The sequence below is a fragment of the Megalops cyprinoides genome, chromosome 18 (genome assembly GCF_013368585.1).
Source record: "Megalops cyprinoides isolate fMegCyp1 chromosome 18, fMegCyp1.pri, whole genome shotgun sequence".
NCBI classification, from domain to species: domain Eukaryota; kingdom Metazoa; phylum Chordata; class Actinopteri; order Elopiformes; family Megalopidae; genus Megalops; species Megalops cyprinoides.
The window spans coordinates 27,805,218-27,830,254 of record NC_050600.1 but is presented as its reverse complement, the minus strand read 5'-3'; the positions used below and the strand labels follow the sequence as shown (position 1 = coordinate 27,830,254).

The 25,037-nt window shown below is 42.6% G+C and overlaps 1 protein-coding gene across 2 annotated transcripts in view; it reads left to right on the top strand.

Annotated features, from left to right (window-relative positions):
- Nucleotides 1–25,037, top strand: part of pigg (phosphatidylinositol glycan anchor biosynthesis class G) — a 123,202-nt gene that overhangs the window by 39,113 nt on the left and 59,052 nt on the right. For both annotated transcript variants that reach the window (XM_036551667.1, XM_036551666.1), the window contains exons 6-7: nt 4,547–4,759; nt 22,724–22,941. In XM_036551667.1, coding sequence (XP_036407560.1) covers nt 4,547–4,759; nt 22,724–22,941 — 431 coding nt within the window. The remainder of the gene's footprint in view (nt 1–4,546; nt 4,760–22,723; nt 22,942–25,037) is intronic.

Genomic DNA, 25,037 nt, shown 5'->3' with positions numbered 1-25,037 from the left:
ATGCCCTGGCAATGCCCAGTGACCATATTGTTTACCCTAGCAACCACCTAGCAACACCTTAGCAGCCACCTAGCAACCACTTAGCAACACCCTGGCAACCATCCAACAACGCCCCTAGCAACTACCTCATATACCTTAGTAAACATCTAGCAACGCCCTAGCAACCACCTTATATACCTTAGGAACCGCCTAGCAACCACCTCGTAATGCCCTGGCAAGCAACTAGCAAGAGCCTAGGGACCACCTAGCAACACCGTAGCAACCACTTAGCCACATCCTTGCGATCATTAGCACGTTTTCACTGCCAGGTCGCAATCACACTCTGCATTTTCTTCAGGAAATCCACTTTTCTAGTTTAGATGGATGTGCTTCTGTTCTTCTGTGCTAGGACCTGCTCTGGATAAGAGCATCTGCTAAATGAATACAGTGTAATATAATCCATGGGAACACCCTCTGCCCTTCCACACCAGCAAACACTGGACCTGAATGCAGGAAGCTCTAGAAGGGACAAATCAAAGAAGTCTGAATGCTTCTGGAAATTTTTCAGTCAGTGTATTATAACTTAATTTGCAATACAATCAATGTGTTTTACTATTGCATGTTAAAATTGTATTGTTTTAAGTTATAATTGCTATTCTTTACAACAGTTTTATTCATACTGGTCAAATATGCAATTCTTGAGACTTGCAGTTCTTAATACTGGCATGTCCCGATTACAGTAGTAATAGTATTATATTACCTCATTCTACTAAGCTAATCTGTTTTGTCCAAATTAATCAGTACTGCATCCTTGTTTGCTGGAAGGTTTAATTTATACATGTGAACATGAATGAAAATTGCAGTTAGTGAATCATTGTTTTCATGGGTCATACTTGGAGTTTTCAGTAGCCCTTTATGACAATCTGCCCAATCCCCTTTGAATATTAGCAGTGTTATAAGAACCAAGTGAGACTTTTTCAAGGCTTTGGTAGCTTTCTCAGTACTGTTTTTGAATTGTTATTGGTGCCTTTTGATAGTATTTGGTGATATTTGTATTCCATTGTTAGTTGCTATAATTTCATTTTTGATACCTTCAATTCCATTTAATTTTTAAAGAACATGAACAGTTCTTACAAGTGGGTATTGTCATTCTGCCCATAAAGTTCAGTTTCCATGTATTACAATTTAGTTGCTACACATTGCAGTTGTGACTGGTAAGAATATAATTTTAACATGAGGTTATAAAATTTTGCTAATTGGTTCACCCTGGGCTCCAATTTAATTGGATTTAAAGCATTATACTTTTAAATCTCAGAGAGACTATTTCCTGTTTAAATAAAGAACATTAACTAGAAAAGTGCATTTCCTGAAGAAAATGCAGAGTGTGATTGTAACCTGGCAGCAAAAATGTGCTAATGTATATGAGACGATCACTAGGATGTGGCTAAGTGGTTGCTAGGCTGTTGCTAGGTGGAAGCCAGGGTGTTACTAGATGGTTGCTAAGCTGTTGCTAGGTGGTTGCTAAGGTATATAAGGTGGTTGCTAGGGTGTTGCTAGGTGGTTGCTAGGGCATTGCTAGATGGTTACTAAGGTATATGAGGTATATGGTTGCTAGGGTGTTGGGTGGTTGCTAGGATAAACAATATGGTCACAGGACATTGCTAGGGTGTTGATGGGTGGTTGCCAAAGTGTTGCTAGGTGGTTGCTAGGGTGCTGCTCGGCATTTGCTAGGGTGTTGCTAAGTGGTTGCTAGGGTACTGTTGGGTGTTTCCTAGGGTGTTGCTAAGTGGTTGCTAGGTGGTTGCTAGGGTAAACAATATGGTTGCTAGGGACACACCCACCTTTTGAGTGTGGGTCGCATGACCCAAAGCAGCATATGAGGTCCCATGGCTATTGGTCAAATGGTGAACGAGTGGTAAGACTTTGAAAAATGAACTGAAGTGAATGGGAGGATGGAGAGATGAATAAACGAGTGAAAGACAAGTGCGGGGTCATTCTGGGTTTCAATGAGTGTTGCGTGGCATGACGTGACCTAGCATATGAGGTACTGACACTGTAGGCTGAAAGATGATTGCGGGTCAAGACAGTCTTGGATGAGTGTTGGGTGATTTGTCCTGAGGCAACATGTGAGGTATGGTGGCTATGGGGTGATGCTTCGCATTGCAATCACACTAACTAGAAAAGTGCATTTCCTGAAGAAAATGAGAGTGTGATTCCAACCTGGCAGCGAAAACGTGCTAACGTATATGATACGATCACTAGGATGTGGCTAAGTGGTTGCTAGGCTGTTGCTAGGTGGTGGCTACGGTGTTGCTAGGTGGTTGCTAAGGTATATAAGGTGGTTGCTAGGGTGTTGCTAGCTGGTTGCTAGGGTGTTGCTAGATGGTTACTAATGTATATAAGGAAGTTGCTAGGGCCTTGTTGGGTGGTTGCCAGAGTGTTACTAAGTGGTTGCTAGGTGTTTGCTAGGCATTTGATAGGGTGTTACTAAGTGGTTGCTAGGCGGTCAAATGGTGGAGTCTTGGATGAGTGTTGGGTGATTTGTCCCGAGGCAACATGTGAGGTATGGTGGCTATGGGGTGAAAAGTGACCGAGTGGGAAGGTCATGAAGTGTGAGGGGGGTGATTTTGAAAATGAATGGGAATCTATGGGTAAGAAGGGATAAAAAAACGACAAAAACCAGAAAACGAGTGTGGGTACAGCGTAGCTGTATACAAGCACACCGATCGGGTTCAGACCGGACGGATTACAGTTGGTTTGGGGTCGATATCTTGAAAACTGTGGGAGGAGAAGCGGTACAAAATTTGGTGGAATAAGAAGAAAAAGAAGAATAAAACTATCCGATAACAATAGTGTGCTTGCAATGTGATTGGATAACAATAGTGTGTTTGCTTCACAATCACACTAATATAACTATCGGATAACAACAGTGTGCTTGCAAAGATTTAAAATCACACTAATAAATACATTTCAACAATCGAATGTACCGTCAAGTATCTCTTCACATCCCGTATATTTCCACTCATTTGTGAAGAGAGAATGAGCCCCTGTGCATGTTGATCAATGTTCCCTTTTGGACTATTTGTATGTATAGTGATGCATGGAGGAACAGTAGACCCTATGTGTGATGGCTAGAGGGTGTCAGTGCCATAGAGGAGGAACTTATTGTGAACATGTATTTTTTTTTTTTTTAGTATTGATTATACCTCTCAATCTTCCTTTTGACCTCTAATCTCTGTGTAGCTGAGTTGCATATGGAAGGTAGAGGTAGTCTGTGGAAGAGGGTGGAGATGTATGCATCACTCCACCTGCTGTTGCACAGTAATGTGAGAATCTACTGTCCCCTCAGAGAGTTCATGTTGCAGTGTGCATTTGCACATATAGTAAATATTATGATACTCCTCTGAGTGTCCCTGTTACACAGGGATCTAAAGATGCAGTGAAACTACAGTGGGTGGGTGTGTCCCCTGTGGATGTATAGCTGTAGCAAAACTCCAATGGGTGAGCGTTTCCCTTGTGGATGTGTAGCTGTAGTGAAACTCCAGTTGGTGAGTTTGACCACTATGGCAGCATCCCGGCTATAGATGGCTGAGGATATGCACAATACATTGAGATATTTCAACCAGTCAACAGCATGCACTCCCACCATTTAAAGTAACTTTCCTTCCCAGACGTGCTGTTCCACTGCTTTAATGGTCTGTGTCTCATGCATGTGGTCAAACCACTTTGGGTAATTTCACCCCCTGTACGTGGAGACACACCATGACTTTGCTCCCTGTTGAGGATGTGATGTGTCAGCTGCTCCTTCTCTGGATGGAAGCCACCAATGCCCTGCTGCAGTGCGACAGAAGCTCGTTAGCATCTCTTGCCTCTATGCCGGGCTGGGCGCACGGCTCCGCAGCTGTCTGTTTACACCTACCAGGGGAAAATGTGATAATTGTTTCTTTTTGTGCTACTTCTATTTTTGAGATCAATCTCTCATTTTTTATTTAGAGCTGAGAAATTATTGCGAGTGCGAGTGGAGATGTGGAAGTGAAACACTCGCCGAGAATGTGAACAGCTGTTAGTGATCTCAGCCTGCTCTCTGCGCCTCAGGACCCTGTGCTGAAAGGCACAGTTTAAAGAAGGCAGTGCACTGTGCAGATATTGTGGAGAAATGCTCACTTTAAACTTGGTTTAAAGGAAATGTCAAAAATGGGGAGTTAAGGAGTGAAATTGATAATGCTTTCACTAATGCCATCAGTTCTTTTGTTTTAAATGAAGCTATAGTTTCATCTGTTAGTTTCTCCATCATGAGACAGCCATGCACCCACAAACATGCACATATCCATACACACACACACACACACACACACACACACACACACACGCACACACATAAACACACACAGTCAAATGGGTACACACAGACACACACACACACATTTAGATGGATGCGCACACACACATAAACATGCACATACCTGAACACACACACACACAAACACAGATAGAAATGCACATACCATGACACACTGTGCATGGCAGCCCACCCAGCCTCACTGCCCTGCCACTGTGTGTTCTGCAGCGGGGATGGAAACACCCAGCACAGTGGAACAGGTGGACCTGGTGCCCACACTGGCCCTGGGCCTGGGCCTGCCCATCTCACAGAACAGCGTGGGCCGCCTCATCCAGCCCGTCTTCCAGGGGACATCCCTCCGGGACCAGCTCCGCTTCCTCCACCTCAACGGCTTCCAGCTCAGTTGCCTGCTCAAGGACAGCATGCCTGCCTTCGAGAAAGGTCAGTCCCCATTCCAGCAAAGTGACCTGCCCCATCTGGGACATGCTCCACCGATCACTGTCATTTAATGGATATATGCCCCTGCTTGAATGCCTTTTTGAACCCTTCTTTTTGAACCCCATTTCTTTCTGTTACTCTCCCAGTCCGGTCCTCCCTCCTTCAATTGATAGGCCCCCAGCTTCCCAACCCTTCCTTCTGAATATTTCTGCAGTTTTCTCTTTTTAAGTGAATACCATTGCATTAACCTGTAGGACAGGGCCGCCCAATTTGGGGCCCGCGAGCCACGTTTGGCACAAGCTCCCTTTGTTTTTGCCCACCATGAGCTATGCTCTCCTACCGCCACGTTCTTCTGGGTAAGATGATGCGCCCCTTAAAACTGATGCTCCACCAATGAGTGGAAAGGGGCAGGAGCATTGCAAGCACTGGTTGAATAGGAAATAAAATGCACTAACAAAGCGTGTCTTGATAAACTACAGTTGGCCTTTTCGACAGGATTGCCAGTCTGATTTCAAGTGACGTCACATAAAAAGCTGAAATCGTGTTACATGCTATCAAAACCGATCCCTGACAAGGTTCGCTTTGGAAAAAGCACTAAAACACCACTCTGCCAAGTGTTTACTTACAATAAACTGCTAGCTGTAGAAAAAAAACGTGGCTATTGCTGCACAGGAACAAGTGTTGAAATGGATGGCTAAAATGCATGTTTTATTTTGTTATTAAGTTGACTCGATCTCAGTAAGGAAACCAAACTATTGCCATTTCAGTCACAAAAGTCAGTGTGAAATCACTACCAATTAGGCAAAATAATTATGCCAAACCTGGCAGCCCGGGTTAGCAGATTCTGTTGTATTTCCGACCAATAATCTGTTGTTGGTGTTATTAGTTAGTCAATGTTACTATAAAACAAAATTACCAAATCGTTCCGAGTGACCCTGTGAATGAGAAGCTAATTTTCCTTAATACGGTTTGATATTGTGGCTCATTAGCTACCATATGAGGGCATTTTGTGATGATGTGTAACTTAAATGTTGCTCAATGTAAACTTAATATCCAATATTGATTTGTTATTCAGTGTTGTCAGTATGATGTTTAACTTTATATTTCGGTCACTTTTTCAAGCTGAAGTCAAATTTCCACTCTTGACAATATAGCTGTTTTCATCTTAATTTTCTAAAGCACTTTGAGTTGCATGCACTTTCTGTCAGAAAGGTGTCTTTCCTTTAAAATATGTTTATGCTCCCAAAAAGAAGCATATGGATGTTTTATGTTTTTGACAATCATCTCTGCAAATTAATAAAATTACTGTTAAGCAGATTAAATAGTAGTGTTTTATTATTTTAAAATTTATTTTAGATTCAGAATGTTAATTTTCTGTGAAATATAATACATTTTAATGTAATGTAATTTCACATAACATCAACATTTATTTTTAGCCTGCGGCCCTCCATCCAGATTAATTTTTGGCCCTTCATAGGAGAGGATTTGGGCACCTCTGCTGTAGGATTTTTCAGTTATGCACTTATTCAGAACCGATTTATATAGGTTATGATTTTGACATTTTATCCATTTTATACAGCTGAATATTTACTGAGGCAATTCTGGGTTAAGTACCTTGACCAGAGGTACAGCAGCAGTGCCCTAGCAGGGAATCAAACCAGCAACCTCTCTGTTTCAAGCCCTGCTCCTGACCACTGTGCTTACCACTATGCTCCTTACCGCATGCATGCATGCACACTCATGTACGCACACAGTTTTATCGTGGCCTATGAGAAAGGGAATCTACATTTACATTTACATTTATTCATTTAGTGGACGCTTTTATCCAAAGCTACGTACAAAAGTGCATATAGTGGGCAAACAGGCACAAGGGCAAGATGTGTACAGGTCATACAATGCAGATAGTGCTGAAGCTGAGCACAAGGTCGGTGTAGCAAGACAACTAATCCGATCTTAAGGTTACATATATCAAATACAGTCACTGGGACAATAAAGTGCCGCTATACTGCCTAAGTAAAAACTACTACAAACTACAAATACAAGGTAAGACATAATGCTACAAGTACAAGCCAAGAATCTTAGACTTACAAGGTCAAATGGCAAGGGTGTCAGTCCAGGTAGAGTCTGAAGAGGTGTGTCTTCAGCCCACGTCTGAAGGGTTGGAGCGAAGGAGTTGTTCTCAGGGGGGTGGGGAGTTCATTCCACCACTGGGGGGAGATGATGGAAAAGCGACATTGTGAGGAGCGTGGGCCTTTCGTTCTGTTGGTGGGAGGAGCGAGGCGTCCGGATGTAGCAGAGCAAAGTTCTCGAGCGGGAGCGTAGGGTAGGATGAGGTCCTGGAGGTAGGTCAGGACAGTCTTTTTTGCAGCAGAAAAGGTGAGAGTCAAGGTTTTGACGTGGATCCTGGCTGTGCCCAGGAGCCAGTGGAGGGATCTCTGGAGGGGTGACATGGGAGAACTTGGAGAGCTTAGACTTGGGAGATTGTAGATCAGCCTAGCAGCTGCGTTTTAGATGAGCTGCAGCGGCTGAATGCTGCAGGCTGGGAGGCCTGCAAGGAGGGCATTGCAATAGTCCAGGCGGGAGAGCACAGTGGCCTAGACAAGCAGCTGGGTGGAGTAGGTGGTCAAAAAGGGCGAATCCTCCTGATATTGAGGAGGAGGAATCAACAGGAGCATGTTGTCTGCAAGATGTAGTTATTGAAATCCACCTGTTGTCGGGGGTGACACCCAGGCTCTTCACAGATGTGGAGGAGGTTACTGTGGTGCATGGGTTAAAGATCTCCGGCCCCACACTGGAAATCCGGTGTGCAAAGATTTTAGATCAGGCAATGAATTATAACTAGCGTATACGGGCTCTGACATGTGGGCTAGAGACGGGAACGCAATTTTATTAAAAACAATCACTGACGTGTTTTTTCGGATTAGTTTTAATCGATAGTAGCCTGTTTAAGCGACGTACTGGCATGAGAGCACTGTTATTATCCAATCGGCAACTAGTTTCAACTTTGTGCGAAACAGTGCCAGGAAGTATTTGCGGGGACTATATCAGTTGATTACTGCACAACAGGATAGCATCCATTGAAATGGATGGATCACGGAAGTGAAACTTGTGAAGGTTGGCGCAGACACAAGCACAATAGAACTCAAGGTGAAAAAATGGCGATAGACTTGGTTAGGTGAAATCGGTAATGGGGGACAAATGTTCGGCTTTTGTTGTCACAAATTAAATGAGTACGGGACCTGCTTTGCACCGTGTGTTCGAAAAAATACAGTATGGGACAAGTGGCAAAAGTTATTGTTTCGGCATGATACAGATGTCTCACACAAAGCAGCTGTTCAGGCTCTTCATTATATGTCAATGTTGCCGGGAGCTGTGGTCACTGTGGCTGCTGTCGCATCATCCATCCAAGACTGCGTGTGCTGTCAAAGTCCGCATTTATAACGGAACATGACCTGTCTTTCAGGATTGCGCCAGCGCTATTTGACCTATGCAAAATGTCACAGGACAGAACTGGCCTTTCCAAACTAAGCGTGTCAGATACACAGTCCAGCTACCTATCCACTCACGGCATTGCCTGTCACATTAGGCAATGTTTCTTGCAAGTTGTCAAAACAGATGTTTTCACTGAAAGTTGACGAGTCCACAAACCGCAACATGGACAGAATTTTCAATGTCTTTGTCCGATTCTATGATGATGATTTGAACAAAGTTGTAACACAGCATCTTGGTACTTGACAAACAATTCAAGTTGCACTTTTTATTTTTAATAGCATTTAAAAGGAAAATGAAGCACTTTTAATTTGAGCACAGTAATACAAAATTGTATTTATACATATATATATATATATATATATATATATATATATATATATATATATATATATATATATATATTGTTTTACAGTTTTGAATTAAAGCTGTTGTGGTAATGCTAAATGTACGTGTGTCCTATTTTGTCCCCCCCCCCCCCACAAAAAACAACATTTCAAGCTCAGAACATGTTGTTGCTTTGTGTGGTGCGGTCAACAGTAACTGAGAGCTCTTGAGGAGGAGAGGGCTTGGCCAGGATGAACAGTAGATCGGTCTTGTCCAGGTTAAGCTTGAGGTGGTTGGAGGCCATCTATCTGGAGATGTCAGCCAGGCATGCAGAGATCTTTTTGTTGACCTGGGGGGTGGAGAAAGGAAAAGAAAAGATTGGTTGAGTGTCATCAGCATAGCAGTGATAGGAGAAACCATGTGAGTTAATGACTGAACCAAGTGAGTTGGTGTAGATGGAGAAGAGGAGGGGTCCCAATACAGAGCCCTGGGGGACACCTGTAGTGAGGGGAGTGGGTGTGAAGGTGGAGCCTTTCCAGTAGACCTGGGAAGATCTACCGGTCAGGTAGGACCTGAACCAAGAAAGGGCGGTCCCAGAGATGCCAATCTCCAAGAGCTTGGTAATGAGCAGCTGGTGATTGATGGTATCAAACGCAGCGGAGAGGTCGAGGAGGATTAGGACCGAGGACAGGACGGAGGCTCTAGCTGTGTGGAGGGCCTCTGCCACCGCCAGGAGTGCCGTTTCAGTTGAGTGCCCAGGTCTGAACCCGGACTGGTGGGGATCTAGCAAGTTGTGCTTGTGGAGAAAGGGAGACAGTTGGTTAAGTACAGCACATTCAAGGGATTGGATACAAATGGAAGGAGGGATACTGGATGGTAATTGTTCATGTCAGATGGGTTAGCGGTGGGTTTTTTTAGCAGGGGGTAACCAGAGCACTTTTAAGATTTGTAGGAACAAGGCTAGTAGTTAGAGATGAGTTGATGATGGAGGAGAGATATGGGGCGATTTCACCGGATACAGACTGGAGAAGGGTGGAAGGAATGGGGTCAAGAGGGCAGCTTGGTGGGTTGTGATGACTTGTAGAACTTCTGAATCACTGAATGTAGAGAAGGAGGACAGGTGGTGACTGGATGCCATTCCGGTGGTTGAAGTTGTAGCTGGAGGAGTGAAGGAGTCCTGGGTGCTGGACACCTTCTTCTCAAAGTGAACCTTAAAGTCTTCTGCAGAAAAAAGAGAAGGGGAGGGGGGAGGAGGAGGGAAGAGAAGAGTGGAAAAGAGTGGAAAAGGAAATCTGGATTTCCTCCAATTGCTCTCGGCGGCCCGCAGCACAGCTCTATCAGAGCGGAGGGAGTCGGTCAACTATGGGAAGGAGGGCGATGGCCGTGATGTCCTGGAGATAAGAGGACAGAGAGCATTTAGAGATTGAGACAGACATGTTAAAAACAGTTCTCGCAGCATTAGCAGGCATGTTTGAGAAGGAGGTGAGGGGAGGGAGGGTGGAGAGAACAGTGGAGGTGAATGTGGAGTGTGAAATGTGGAGGTTCCTCCTGAAGGTGGTAGTGGGGATATCAGAGGAGTTGAGGGTGGCAGGGAGCGAGAGAGAGAAAGATACAAAGTGATCGGATACATGGAGGGGAGTGACCGTGAAGTGGGACGTGGCGCAGTTCTTTGTGAGCACAATGTCGAGCTGGTTGCCGGCTTTGTGGGTTGCAGGAGACGGGGAGGGCGATATAGAACGACAGTGGTGAGTTTAACGGGATGAGAGACAGTTATTGCATGGAATTCGAAAGGGGTGATAGAGAGCCTCTGGAGGGGTACAAGGCAATATCTCCAAGATGGAGATACTAGCAGGCCTGTGCCCCCTCCTCTGCCTGAAGACCCTGGTGTGTGTGTGAAGGAGTAGGATGGAGACAGGGTAGCAGGGGTAGCAGTGTTGGTAGGAGAAATCCAGGTCTCAGTGAGAGCCAGGAACTGAAGGGAGTTGGTCTCAGCATAGGCAGTGATGAAATCTGCTTTCTGGACCAATGACTGACAGTTCCAGAGTCCACCTGCTGCTGAGAGTACTCTGAAGAGGACAGAGTAGGATGGACCAGGTTGGCCGGGTTGCATCTGCGGTGGTTGTTTCGCCTGGAAGGAGAAGAGAAGTGAACAGAGATAGGGAGAAAACACATTGCTTAGTGAGAGGTGAGTTCAGTGAAGAGAAGGAAAGCGACACAGGAAGTGCAGCTGATGTAACGGATTGACGACGAGGCTGCCGTACCAGCAGCATCTGACTAGAGTGCTAATTACGTAGTTCAAAGCAATAACGACTCAGAGTTGGCTATATCGAAGCACAGGTGTGACAAATCGACAAATTAACAAAAGATCGAAACTAGCTGGTCACACAATCACGAACTTGTTAGCTACAGCTAAACAACAACACCAACAACTAACTACAAGTAAAGCACGTCGAACGCCGACTAGATGCACACTTGCACACTCTGCTTGCCTAAATCCTATAAAACTGACCACTGAACATTGACGCTTGACTTTTGCAGGTTTAAACAGCCAGGCCCATGAGTCACATTTTCCCAAACAGAGGAGGAAGCACTTACAACTTCAACACCTCTTTCTGTCAGAGCTCTCCTCTCACGCTGGGTGGCCTGCATAGCCTGTAAATGAGGGGAGGTGGGCCCAGCAGCCATTTGGACAGAAAATAGAGGGGGGTCCAGGGCTCTCTGGAGGAGACCAGGTGTCCTGCATCACTCCTTTTTTATGAGGAGGTTAACAATGAAAGACTCTGCCCACCCCTCTGTCTCAGCTTTCCTTCATGCTGTGAGTTGGCGAGCCATGTGGTCTGTATGGCGCTCATGCTAGCACATAGGTGGAAGCATGATCACGGCTGCAGCTCACCCCGAACAGCTGTCCAATAGGTAGGCACGTGCCTGTAGGACAGGGCTTCTGACATGCGCTCCCCCTGTCCTCAGATAACAGGCTGCTGGTGAGAGGCTGGTAGAGCAGCACAGCTCAAACAGTATTGTGCCACTTGCCACTGGTGTGCAATAGTGTATCCACCTCATGCAGATGTTATTGTTATCTACAGATGATGAATATGCCCTGGTGTAGGGCTGGGCAATATAGCCGTTGCAGTATATCAGATAGCTACTTTTAGCACAATAACAGCTATCCCTTGTATGTAGCGAGAGCACATGCGAGAGCACACTTCCAAAGTTCAGTGAAATGCTTCCAGGGCAGAAAAATATCACTTGTATCTGCATGTCGGTTAAGTTACCTATTAGCTTTGAAAAACACACAGCATATGTTTTCACTAGGGTTGTCAAAATAACACGTTAATTTCAAGTAATTAATTATAGAAAAAATTAACACGTCAAAAAAATTAACGCAGATTAATCACACTCTATGATGCCCCTTGACCCCATACGTCACTGTGCATTTAAGCATTTATCATACCCAACTGCAGGCTAGCTAGGTTCTTTTATATCATACACAAAACGTATCCACATTTGCACTGTCGGTAAATGCGAATTAAGTTCCCTTGGTGTAATCAACGATTGCATTGGAACATCTGTAAAGCGGAGTAATACATGTATAGTTAAAAGTGCCAGTGCTGTTATACTGAATATCAACACTCACAGAATGCCTCTTGTCCAATCACGACATCAGTTGCTGTAATGTTACATGTAATGCTGCAAAATGTGTTAGCTTTAGTTGTAAGAGAAATCAGAGTATTCTGGTACAAAAACTTCAGTCAAGTGAGTTTGTGTACAGCGTGGTCTGCTGTGAATGAGCGACTTTTACACTCTCTGCTGATCACCTGATCAACCCTTTGGGGAGTCAATACCACAATCACTTGGTTAGAAGTCTCTTGCTCTCAAAACTATGCTATGCTATGGGAGGAAGTGGCTGAACCCCTTTCCATTTAACTCGGGCATGTAGCAGAGGACTGCATTTGGACTTGTGGTTGAACCATGGAGCTTAACTAGCCTCCTCGCAGTCTTAGGAGGAGCAGAAGCTCAAAGCTCCCGAGCATCAAACCTCTGACGTCAGTCACCTCACACATTAGGTAAAGGCCAAACACAGAGGGGCATATTAACTTGAAGCAAAAACTGTGGTAATCATGATGTAGCCGGCTCTCGCTCCCCCGTTTAAGTGTTGAGCTGTCTTGCTATTGGCCGCAGAATGACTCATGCTCATTACCATGGAAAATGCTTGATAATTAATCAGGGATCTCAATTTTTCCTTCAGGAGGTGTTTTAATCACTAACAGATCACATCACTTAAAGCTTGGATAACTCACATGGGGCCTCATTTAGTAGACTTAACCCCCAAGCCTCCGACCGCAGGGAGTTTTTTAGCCCACTCTATGCTACTATGGCAAACCCAGCAATGCCAAAAGCAGGATGACTACTCTAAGGAACCTCCTATCGATACAAGTAATTTCAGTAACGATTTACCACTCCAAAGTTAACAAGTCCTAAACCTGTTAACTCCTACAAAGCTAGTTCTAAATAATTTATTGTCAAAGAATATCTCTTTCCCACTGTAGATCTAGACCCCGTTTGGCTCAGTATAGCCCTTTCCCACTATAAAGCTGGAACCAGGCCGGCTCATTACACCCTTCTTCCACTGTAGTGCTAGAATCAGGCTAGTTTATTATAGCTTTTACCCGCTGTAGAGCTAGAATCAGTATGATTTGTTGTACCCCTTTCCCACTATAGAGCTGGAACTAGGCTGGCTCATTATGAAATGAAACCTTCATGTTTTCATAATATGTATTCCATACATCCAGATATGTGTTGAGCAAATCAATAATTACGTCCATCTGGGTCACCAGGCTTGCTTAACAGAAACCGCTGAATCAGCAGGGTCCCCCAGTTCACCTTGCAAGCAGACAGGCACTCTTAATAGGCCTCTCTCAAGATACCCTGGCTGAAAAACAGAAGACCATTTCCTGAGTGACAGTACCACCCACACTGCTGTTGTGTTTAAGCCCTGGTTTGCTGACTGCTCATGTTAAGCCCAGTCTGATCCAGAGAACATTCCAAATGTGGCTAAAACTCTGAAAGTGGACAGAGGAGTCTGCCATGATAAGGTTCAATCTGCAGCCTTGTATCTGCAATGCAAATCAAGGAGGAGAATACATCTGCAGTGGGAATAGTAAAGGGAAGAGTGAATCTGCAGTGGGAAGAGCAAAGGAAAGAGTGAGTCTGCAGTGGGAAGAGGAAGGTATAGGGATATTTCTGTTTTTTACTTGAGAAAAAGTGCAATATTCATGACTAAAGAAAACAGCAACGTCCTTGCACAGCTGTGCATTTGTTTGAGTGAAATTTATTTATTTCTGTTTGCAAGAGGCAAAGGGATTAGGCTACTGGTGTTACACTGAGGAGAAATTGATTAAAAATGAGAATGAGATGTGGAAAAGAGGGAGGTCTCTGAAGCAGATCTATGTGGCATCTGATTGGAGACAAGAACAGGCTGGCCAGGCCCTGGGCAGGTTCACTCTGTCAGGGTTCTGCAAGTTGTTCACAAACCCCCAGCATACTTCAGTGTCCACATATGTGGTACACGTTCAGCCACACACTCAGTGGTCACACTACTAAGGGGGGTCATGTAAGTGCCAATGGGCCCATTCAATGCTCCTCACTGCACTTCAGTTAGACATCTGCATTAAACTTCGGTCTACCTCTTGAACTAATAAAAGATAGGACTTGAACAATTACTTGAAGAACAATACATTCTAACCTATTGAAATATTAATAAGGGAAACAAAATATCCAGGAAATCCTTGATGCATCTTCGGAATGAAGCTGCACCTGGAAACACACAAAAAGAGGAGTGTTTTGAATTAGTGTGTTTTTGGTAAATCCCTGCACTGGCGAAACCTCTCACCTCCTGCACTGGAGAAACCTGTCAGATCCCAGGCTGATGCCCTTAGATATGTAATCACCATTCCTGTCTCAGAGCTTGCTTATTGGTCATGAATGTGTTTAAGTATTTTGCATTCTCACAGCATCATTGCTGTCATTGTGGTCGTGTTCAGAATCCGTAGTATTTTTGCATATGAGCGCCAAATAAGCCAGCTGGTGATTGACACTCATAGTGTGCTTTGTGACTTTAGTTTGTTCTTCATTTCTGTTGAAAAAATGCATAACCTCAAGGTTGGAGTTATTTGACTTTGGGGCAATAACTAAAATAACTATATTAGTTCTAGGTCCTGTTCACACCTGGTATTAACATGCGTCTTGGGTGATCCAATCACAAGTGGACAGCTATAAATATGTCTGTTCACACCTGGCATTAAAATGTGACCCCACATGCGTCTTGAGTGACCACTTGTGATGGAATCGCACTTCCCTGCTCTATATGCAAATAAACACGTATATAACTTCCGTTTGCAATTGTAAGTTTACGCAACATTTAAAGGTCTGCTTGAACGAATTGTTATGACTGTCACTATGAAATAATGAAATAATATGATAATATGAAATATAATATAAATAATATGAAATAATGCGTGTTGTATCTGTAAATGAAAACCTCGTTGACTAGCAAGCTAGATTCCGTTCATCACTGAAATTAAATACCCTTAACTCAGCCGCAGCTGATCTTTTGTTAAATTCTGTTTACCGTTGGAAAAAGCATAAATGCTAGATTAGAATATTTTGAACTTCACTGTATTTGTCTGGCACCTTGCCAGTATGGTTGAATTAATTAGGCTAAGCAGGATATTATGTTTCCAAATTTTCTTATGTTATTCACTGCAATGAAAATGTTTCATAATGTAGTTTAATATCAAAGGGTGTTTGCTGGTTTGCTAGTGTTGTGAATACATCTATGAATTACTTTTATAAAACCGAAGCACACTTGTTATGGAAGAAGGGACATTCTAAAACGTTTAATGTTCCAAAACAGCAATCAATGATCATCAAATTTCTCTCGGACATCTCTTGTCATAAACACTACCACCTGTCAAAAAATCAAAACCAAAATCCTATGAGTATGGACGCTTTTTTGATAGGAGATAGTTTTTATGACATGTGAGATGTCAGACAAATTTGGTGATCATTGATCGCTGTTTTGGGACATTAGGCCATGTTAAGCTTTTTCCTTATAATGGGCATCAATGGAGAGGAAAACATAGTGAGATAACGACCGTACTGCTAGGATTTCAGTTCACACCTGTAGCCTACTTTGCGCTGCCCACTTGTGATCGGATCACCCAAGACGCATGTTAATACCAGGTGTGAACAGGGCCCTAGAGTGGACTGGTGGCTACACTATACCTACTACTTCGGGTTGCTTTATAGGATATTGAATAGAAACAGCAACCTCCGATTTTAACCTGAAAAGTAGCCGGCAAATTGAACACAAAAATTTAGCCTACAACAGTAATCCAAATGTATGAGTACTGTGTGTGAGGTGGGAGGGAGAGATGTTTTCCTCAGAGATAGAACTCTCCGGTTCTTAGGCGAGCTGAGCCCAACATCAACACCGTGTTGGGCTGCGGTAGCCAGCGGCCGTTGTCCCATAATTTTGGTAGGGGCTGCACCACTTTTGTTTTGGTCAGATTTTGCCTTATAATACCCACTCTTCAGCCCCTTGCAGCGGTTCTTAATTTGGTCAATAGACCCATTTACCCCTGCTTCATGAAGCTTCTCCTGAATTTGCTTAAAGAGCTCATTGTTGCGGGATTTGCGCCCATGTAGCCTAGTCGCTCGACTATTCTTAATTCTTTGAGAATGTTTAACATAAGCGTGGTCTCCGTCGTGGACCAATTTTCCCCACTGGCCGCCATGTTTTTTTTTTTTTTTTAACTCTGTCATGCATACTAAAACGTCTATACGTCATTACCAAGTGCAGAGGGCAATCCACAAACGTCTACATGGCTAATAATAAAATCTACACCACCTCTTTAAATCTGATTGAATTCTCGATCGGATTGGGGTATTTCATTCCGATCACGGTGTTTACAGGAGGCATTTTCATTCCGATTGAGCTTGAATCCGATTATTAACAGAATATTAGGCGCCATGTAAACGCACCTACTGTGGGTCTCATGGCTGTGGGAGCTGGGAAGACAGGGCAGCCCTCTTATTCCTTGGCAGGTTTCTGCTCCGGGTTTAATTACAATCAGTATTGATTCCAGTGATTTACAAGAGATTAAAACCATGAGTGGGATTGCATTGAATACAATTGCAATTATAAACATGACGGCACACATTTTGACTTGAAGTATGCTTGAGGATTTTGTATTGAATAGAAATATTAATATATGAATCATTTTAAGATGGATACTGGCTAGAGGTAGGGAGTCCCAAAATGGAAATTAATTTTGTTTACTGTAACTGCCAATCATGACAGATTTTGTGACAGTTATTGCATTTAAATGTATGCTACATGCATGATGTAGTATTCCATTTAATTAAACACATATATTGTGTGATACTGTATTGTATAAATTTAAAGGCATATGCTTTTATGTGGTATTGCATGCATTTAAACACATATGTTCTTTGGTGAGTTGTTGCATACATTGAAACTTATATGCTCTCTGATGTGGCATTGTATGCACTATGGGCAGACTCTGATACAGACTTGAGATACATGCACGTAAATGCTGCTGAAGTGTTTCCATGGAGAGTTGTGTACTTGTTCATGCTCTTTTTCCACAAAGCACATTCAGACATGGACCACTTAAGCACTGAGGTGGGAAAGGGACATTTGAGGGGTTTTCTCAAAATGAGGGTGTGTCTCATTGTTTCACAAGATACACATATTCTGAGTTGACACATAAGTCTCTTTTCTCTCTGAAATGCTTCAGTGCAGGAAAAGGTTGAATAAGCCATGCACTCTGATGACAATTGTGTGTAAAAACAACATTGTTGGTGGCTACACAGGCAAAGATATTGATAAATGTAAATGATAAAGTAATAAAATAGTCACAAAACATTATATAACAGAAATTGCAGACAGTGGAACATTTTTCCAACTTCTAAAATTGAGGCATTCTTGTATCATTCTACAGAACAGTGTCTTATTGCTATCTAGTAATACATTTTATTCCAGAATGCATCTGGGTCTATTTTATTCATTCCCCTGTTTTTAGTATTTTGTGAATCCTCCCCTGGTAGAGATTGCTCAGTATGACGGAGTGCTGTCACTACAATTGAGTATGCGCTCTGTCTGCCATACCAGCGAGCCTGGCTCTTAGAGCCTGGCTCTTTGGCGTCGCGGTCAAAGTCGCATGTTTGGTGCCCCATAGGTTCGAGGCCAGGTGGGGTGATTGCTCTCGCCCTTTGCTACAAATGGTGTCAGAGTGGGAAATTTCTGCCAACCAAATATGTCTTTGGTTCCTGGTTAGGTTAAGCTCAGAGTCATCATTCAAAAGGAAAGTTTTAATTGTGCATGGTATGTGAGTTTTGAGGACCTCTGATAGTGTTGAGGAAACCTTGGTTCAAAATTCCTTCACCCTCGAGCATTCCCAGAACATATGAAGAAAAGTGCCTGTAATACCTTGAGAACAGAGCATACAAAAAGGTGTGGGGCACAGACCCATATAATATCATTTACGAGGCGTCAGATGTGTTCTATGTATAAAATTGAAATGAATTTGTTGATGATTAGGGTCCTTGGAGGAGGAAATAATATTGTCCCAAATTGTGTCCCAACAGATCTGTGCATCAGGAGTACTCAACTCTCTTTCCCACACAAACTGGAGTGCTAAAGGCTTATATGAGGCACACAACAAGGGTGGTATAGGAAGAAGATACAATTCCTCTAGGGAGAATGTTCATCTTAATAACTGAAACACAAGTTTAAATAGTATTTGGTTATTGGCTCCATTTCCTCAGATCTTCAGTAATTTTACAAAAAATTCTTGTGAAATTATGTTTTACTGTGTTATGTAGTGAAGGATAAACATCAATTCCTAGGTATTTAAAGCTTGAAACTGTTGTGATCACTGAAGATGTATCAATTCCCTTCATAGCTGCATTTAGAGGTAGCAGCACAGACTTTGTCCTGTTCACCTTGTAACCAGAAAGACTGCTGAAGTGATCTAGAACAGTAAATAAATGTGGAAGTGTGTGTGGGACATTGTCAGTATACAACAAGATATCATCTGCATAGAGAGATATATAATGTTTTTTATTTTTGACATTGATAGGACTATATAGTGGAGATAAACGGATGGCTTGGGCTAATGGTTCAATAGACAGGGCAAATAAAAGGGGAGAGAGAGGGCATCCTTGTCGGGTACCAGGAGATATTGAAAATGGGGCAAAAGAGCAATTATTTCCAGTCATTATTATCGCAGAAGGGTTAGCATATAAGACTTTAACCTTATGGGTTTTGGCAAAAATTTTATCAATAACCTCTAGTACAGACCATAAATACCTGCACTCTAATCTGTCGAATGCCTTGTCAGCGTCTAAAGACACCAGGACGCATGGAGTAGCTGTTCCAGGAGCAGCATCCAGAATGTGAAGTAATCTTCAAATATTGTCAGAAGCTAGGCAGGTTTGATTATAGTGAACCAATTTGGGCATAACTCTTTCAAGACAGAGGGCAGGTACTTTGGCAAACAGTTTCACATCAGATCCAAGTAAGGATAGTTACATGAAGTAGGGTCTTTCTTTGCTTTTAGTAGGAGATAGATAACTGCTGTATTAATATCTCTGCGGAAGGAACCATTTTCAATGGTTGTATTTATCATGTCCGTCAATGGAGGACCTAACTGGGAGAAAAATGTAACTAGAAATTCAGGGGGTATACCATCCATACCTGGGGCTTTGCCCTTTTTCATTGAAAGCAATGTGTCTTTTAGCTCAATGAGTACTATTCGTTGACCTAGTAAATCTGCTTCCTCTGGAGAGAGACGTGGTAATCCCAGTGTATTTAAAAATTTCAAATGATCTGAACTATTTGCACGCGTTTCAGATTTATATAGTTGAGCATAAAATTGAAACATGGAATTAATCTGAATGGGATCAGTAGTAAGTGTTCCATGACAAGACAAAACCGCCGGAATATCAGAAAAGCGCTCATTCTTACGCAACTTGAGAGCTAACAAATGGCTGGGTCGGTTACCAGTGAAATAATAGCGTTGTTGGACCCTAAGCATGAGGAATTCAGATTACATTTTTAGAAGTGGATTCAGTTCACTTTTGACAAGTTTGAGTTTAACTGCTGTAGATTCCTGAAAATTGATTGCTGTCTTTCTTCAAGACAAGCTAGTTTATTTTCTAGATCAGTGATCTTCGCAAGTCTGGATTTGTTCAATTGAGAGGCAAATACTGTAGATTTTTCCTTGATAAAGTCTTTAATAGCTTCCCACAGAATACAAGGGTCTGATACTGACCCATGATTAATGTTCAAAAATTCTTTCAGTCCAGAGTCAAATTTAGTAATGAAATCATCATTGTGTAATAAGGTAATAGTAATAAAACGCCAACGAGGAGCCCGACAGGATAGTTTGTCCAGTAGTAATCTTGATGTATTTGCATGATGGTCAGAGAGAGACATGGGAAGAATCTCAGTGGACTGAACCCAAGACAGTAAGGAATGTGACATAAGAATAAAATCAATTCTTGAAAAAGTGCGGTGTCTAGCTGAAAAAAAGTATACTCCCTAGCTGATGGCACGCCACACGTCTACTAATGCCAGATCACGGATAAATTTATTCAGTGCTAAAGATGATCTACACTGGATGTCAGTTTGGCTGTAACTGGAACGATCAAGTGAATAGTTGAAAACTGCATTCATATCAGCACCTAAAGCCACAGCCAAGTCAAACTTCAATAAGTATTTAGAGAGGGAATGAAAAAATTTGGGGTCAGAAACGGTCGGGGCATAGACTGAAAGGAATACTCTCCCCAGAAGGTTAGCCTCTAAATGTGAGATTCGTCCTGTCTGATCTGAGCCAGTACTTAAAATGGATTGCCCTACGTAAAACAATTAAGGTACCTTTAGTCTTATTTTTTACTGCTGAGAAAGATGCTACATAATAATACTTATTACCAAATCTTGGAATATCTTGTTGCAAAAGATGAGACTCTTGGAGCATAGCTATGTCTATGTTTTTCCTGTGCAACAAATCAAGACAACATGTTCTTTTGGAAGGAGAGTTCAGGCCTTGGACATTCGATGGCAGAATAGATACATCAATCATTACTGACATGTGTTAGGCTATATGTCAAACACTTAGAAAAATGAGAATGAACATACACTGAGCCAATGCAGAGATATGGTGTGTGAATGTCATACCAATCATGATAACCAGATAATGTACAAATAACATTAAAAAGAAAATAAACACAGACTGATGGGGTGCCATGTGTTCTTAATCCCAAAATAAGGGACAAATGAACTCTCCCTTTGCCCTCCCCCTCTGAAGCCAGAGACAACTCAAAACCCACTTCCCTCTCAACTCCAACCCCCCATAACAAATCCGTGGCGTGTTTGGCGGTGTGCATAGAACTGCGCCCCTCTGTAATATATCACTTCTACCCCACTATTACACGAGTAATTCCATTTTAGAAAAAGATATATACCTTGGTAAAACCAAAAAGAAAAGAGAATTGCACAAAATGTAAGAGTAGTAGTCTACAATTAAAAATAAAAATAAAGTTCTTCCCGCGTATTTGAGTTTGAGGATAATTGTAATAAGCAAGCCCTGCCTACATGTTGCATCTAATGAGTCTACAGAGAAAAACATACTATCGTCAATTGCTAAATAACTAAACCGGTAGATGCCATTATGTTAGTTCAATATCATCACAAAAATACAAATGTTATTGTTTCAACAAATTCAACAAAGTTATTGTGTCTAGATGGCCTATAAAAGAAAGAAATAACATAGAAATATCCCCCAAAAATTGTCCGCAGCACGTATCACGGTGATGTGATGTCAAAGTGTAACCAGCATGGAACCAGTCCAACATCGACAGCCAATATAAATCTTCATTAAATCCACATCTGCTGTGAAGCAGACTCACCAAATCGTGGAATCAGTGTTTCCGCGTCTTGAGGTGAAGTTCAGAGTCGCACGGTCTTTACCAGTAACCTTAAGAGTCGCTGGGTACAGTAGGAAGCTATCCACACCGGCTGCCCTGAAAGACTTCCGCAATCCGTAGAAAGCCTTTCTCATCATTGCTGTTGCTGCGCTGTAATCCACTAAGAAGCAGGGCTTGAAACCAGGGTTGGAACAGACAGGGCCAGTTTCCCGGTTCATCTTCAGCAGTAACTGCCTATCTTGATACTGCAAGAACTTGAAGACGAATACCAGAGCCGTATTCCGAACATCCGACGACTTCCTGTAGATTCGGTGAGCTCTTTCAATCTCCATGTCTCTGCCAGTGAGGGAAACCTTTGCCTGATTGCTCTTGTAATGTAGCCAACCGGGTTATTCCCCTCGCTGCCCTCAGGCGAACATTGTTGGAATGGGAGCAATCCTCAAGTTCAGCTAGCTTGCACTCTATAGCCTCTAGCCAAGTTGTGTGCACATTCAGTTCTTTTTTCTGTTCTCTTTGCTCACCTGTTATTTTGTCAACTCTTGTGAGTAATTTCTGAACAGACTTTGTTTGATTTGAGAGGTCATCCCTGATAGCGGCAAGTTGACTGTTAAAGTTAGACATTTTTTGTAGCTCGGTTTTGAAAAAAAATGCTTGTTTCTCTAGCGACTCAGAAGATCTGCTATTGTAGCCATTTCATTTGATTCAAATTGCTTCGATTTTTTCTTTACTGGACAGCTTGCTGGTGAAGCACTTGGGGTCCCACGAATGGTAGACATTGTTTGCAATATTATGCAACTTAAAACCAAAAGGTAGAAGAGCTAAATTCAGGAAAAATAATCTAATTGAGGGAATGATTGTGAGAGGACTAGCAGTAGGCTGCCATTCCGGAAAACCAGTCACATAATCCCCATACTTGTGTCCTTAAGGCGCTAATTTGTCTTGGAGGTCTCCTTTGAATGAACAGTTGCCTCCAAAACCACCTGTCTTGCAGCTAATAAATGCATGATAGATGTGCATGTTCTACCTTTGGAGGGTTGCCATTGTACCACCAGCTCGCTGCTGTGCTTTCAGGCACAAAGGAATCTAAACTGTCTTTCACCTGTGCGCCAAGTGTAATTGTGTCCCTCTTTTCTGCAGAGGAAGGCTACGAGCAGTTCCGTGTGGCGGAAAAGTCCCATGGGAGCTGGATGAAGCTGTACCTGGAGGGGAACACGTCGGAGGTGCTGAACAACATGGGCCGGAAGGTGCTGAAGCAGTACCTGGAAGCCCTGCAGGCCATGAGTGCCGCCCTGAGCAAGCAGCTGGGGAAGTATGACATCTACTCCATGGTGGTGGGCATGGTCCTGGTCCTCCAGGTGAGCAGCACCAGGGCATGGCCGCTGTGATTGGAGTCCTTTAGGTGGGCAGAGCTGGGGAGAAAGGAAAGGCATGACAATGGAATTGGAGTCCTTCAGGTGTAACTTGGTCTCTGTGCTGCATCATGTTGTGTCTTTCCATTCTATCTGCAGTACACTTTGTGCTTAACTTTTACGAGGGGTATTTGAGGGGTATTTGTAACTGTTAATGTTTCATAAGTAACAAGGAAGGAAATGCTTTGATTCACTGTTTACGTTGACTATTTGCGGTATATAATATAATGTTATGAGATTAATATGCTCATAATTTGCTGGGACTATAATGTAGCTGTTCACTACAAACTCTTGGCACTGCATGAACATAGCCCTTTATCTAGCCCTGACTGCTAATCTTTAATTAAACTACCCAAGTTGTTATATAAGTGCATTTGTCCTTGTGGCTAAACAAAATGCCAGCTAAGCGTTTTGTTTATTTATTTATTCATTTATTTTGTTCTAAGATGATATTCACCGATCTTTGCCAGAAATGCCAAATGTGCTTACTAAGCACAAGGGCAACCGTAGAACATTATTAAACCCTGGTCAAAGGGTTGAGACGATGCTAGCGTGTATGCCAAGCAATAGTAAACTGTAAGCACATTTATGAGCTCAGTGAGCAGATGATAAATCAAAGACAATGCTCAGTTCTTAAAACAGATTTTTGTATTTCTGCAAAAAAAAAATTCTGCCTGGGATTTCCACTGGTGGATTATTCACCATCTTACTGGCGTGTGATACAGTATTTGTTACGTGGCTTGAAAGACTTCTTCTTGGCCAATACCTTCAGCTAGCATGGGACTGTGTTGCTTGTGCTTTTTGTGCCAGTACATACTTTTTGTATATTTACATTGAATTTCCCATTGAGAGATTTACATTAAATTTTTCAATGATTAATGTTGATAAAATGTTCAGAATCTGACCATACTAACACATGCAACTGTGGGGCCTGCCACAGTGGTCACAGATACGGATCTCTCCAGCAAATCTTGTAACTATTAGCTACTTTCATGACAAACTTGTTCAAGCCAACCTTAATGTTTATCCTCAGACTTTATCAAGGATATTACTTTTATGCTACCCTTTAGGACCCTTTAGGTCCCCCCCCCCAATAAGCCCGACTGGCTCAGACAGTTAAGGTTCCAAGCACATACTGAGCCCTTCTGCCTTCTGCCAGCTGTGTCGTCTACCAGTAACAACTAGGAGCCCACAGCATTAGGACAAATTGGCTTCATCAGCCAACCCCCCTTTGGCACACCGTGACTCATTTGGAACCCGCAAGCACCTATCTTTGCACCAAGCACCTGAATGCATATACTGTATGTTGATGTTGTGCATTGTGGGACTTGTAGTGCAAGAAATAGTCTCACTGGCATACAGATTTATATGAGAATTGCATTCAATTTACCCTGCACTTCTGCACAAGTGCATTGAAAAAAAGAACATCTTTTTCAATAAACATTTTCCATGGAAAGCAGCTAAACAATTCAGCAGTGAAAAGATGTCAGACATCATCTTGATGTCATTCCTGCATGTTTATGTCAACAAAAGGAACAAAGGCGTTATGCAGCGGCCACTTTTGGAGCTCCACAGTCGCAGAATGCGAGCATGAGAGTGCCATCCATCAGGGACCGGCTTTAATGTGCAAACACAAAGCAAAGCAAACAGAATCACAGCTGACACTCTTTTATTGGCTTATTTTTGAGTCCGATGGGAAGGTGTTATTTTTGGAGCAGTGATTGAAAAAGGAAAAGAAGTAAAGTTGAAGAGGAAAACGGTATGCTTCAGAACAAAATGAGGGGGAGCTGTATTTCCTAGAGTATTTATCTAAAAGTATTTCTAATACAATAATTTTCGAAATGTATTTCTACATTTCTAATTTTGCTTTAACTGTTCTCCTCCTGTGCTGTCATTATTTCTTAAGAGGATGAAAATGCAAGTTCATAAGTGGCTAGAAAGCGTTAACAAACCCTGGCACATCACATGCACTTTGTGAGAGCAGAAATGCACACACACACACACTCACACACACACATACATACACACACTCCTCTCTCTCT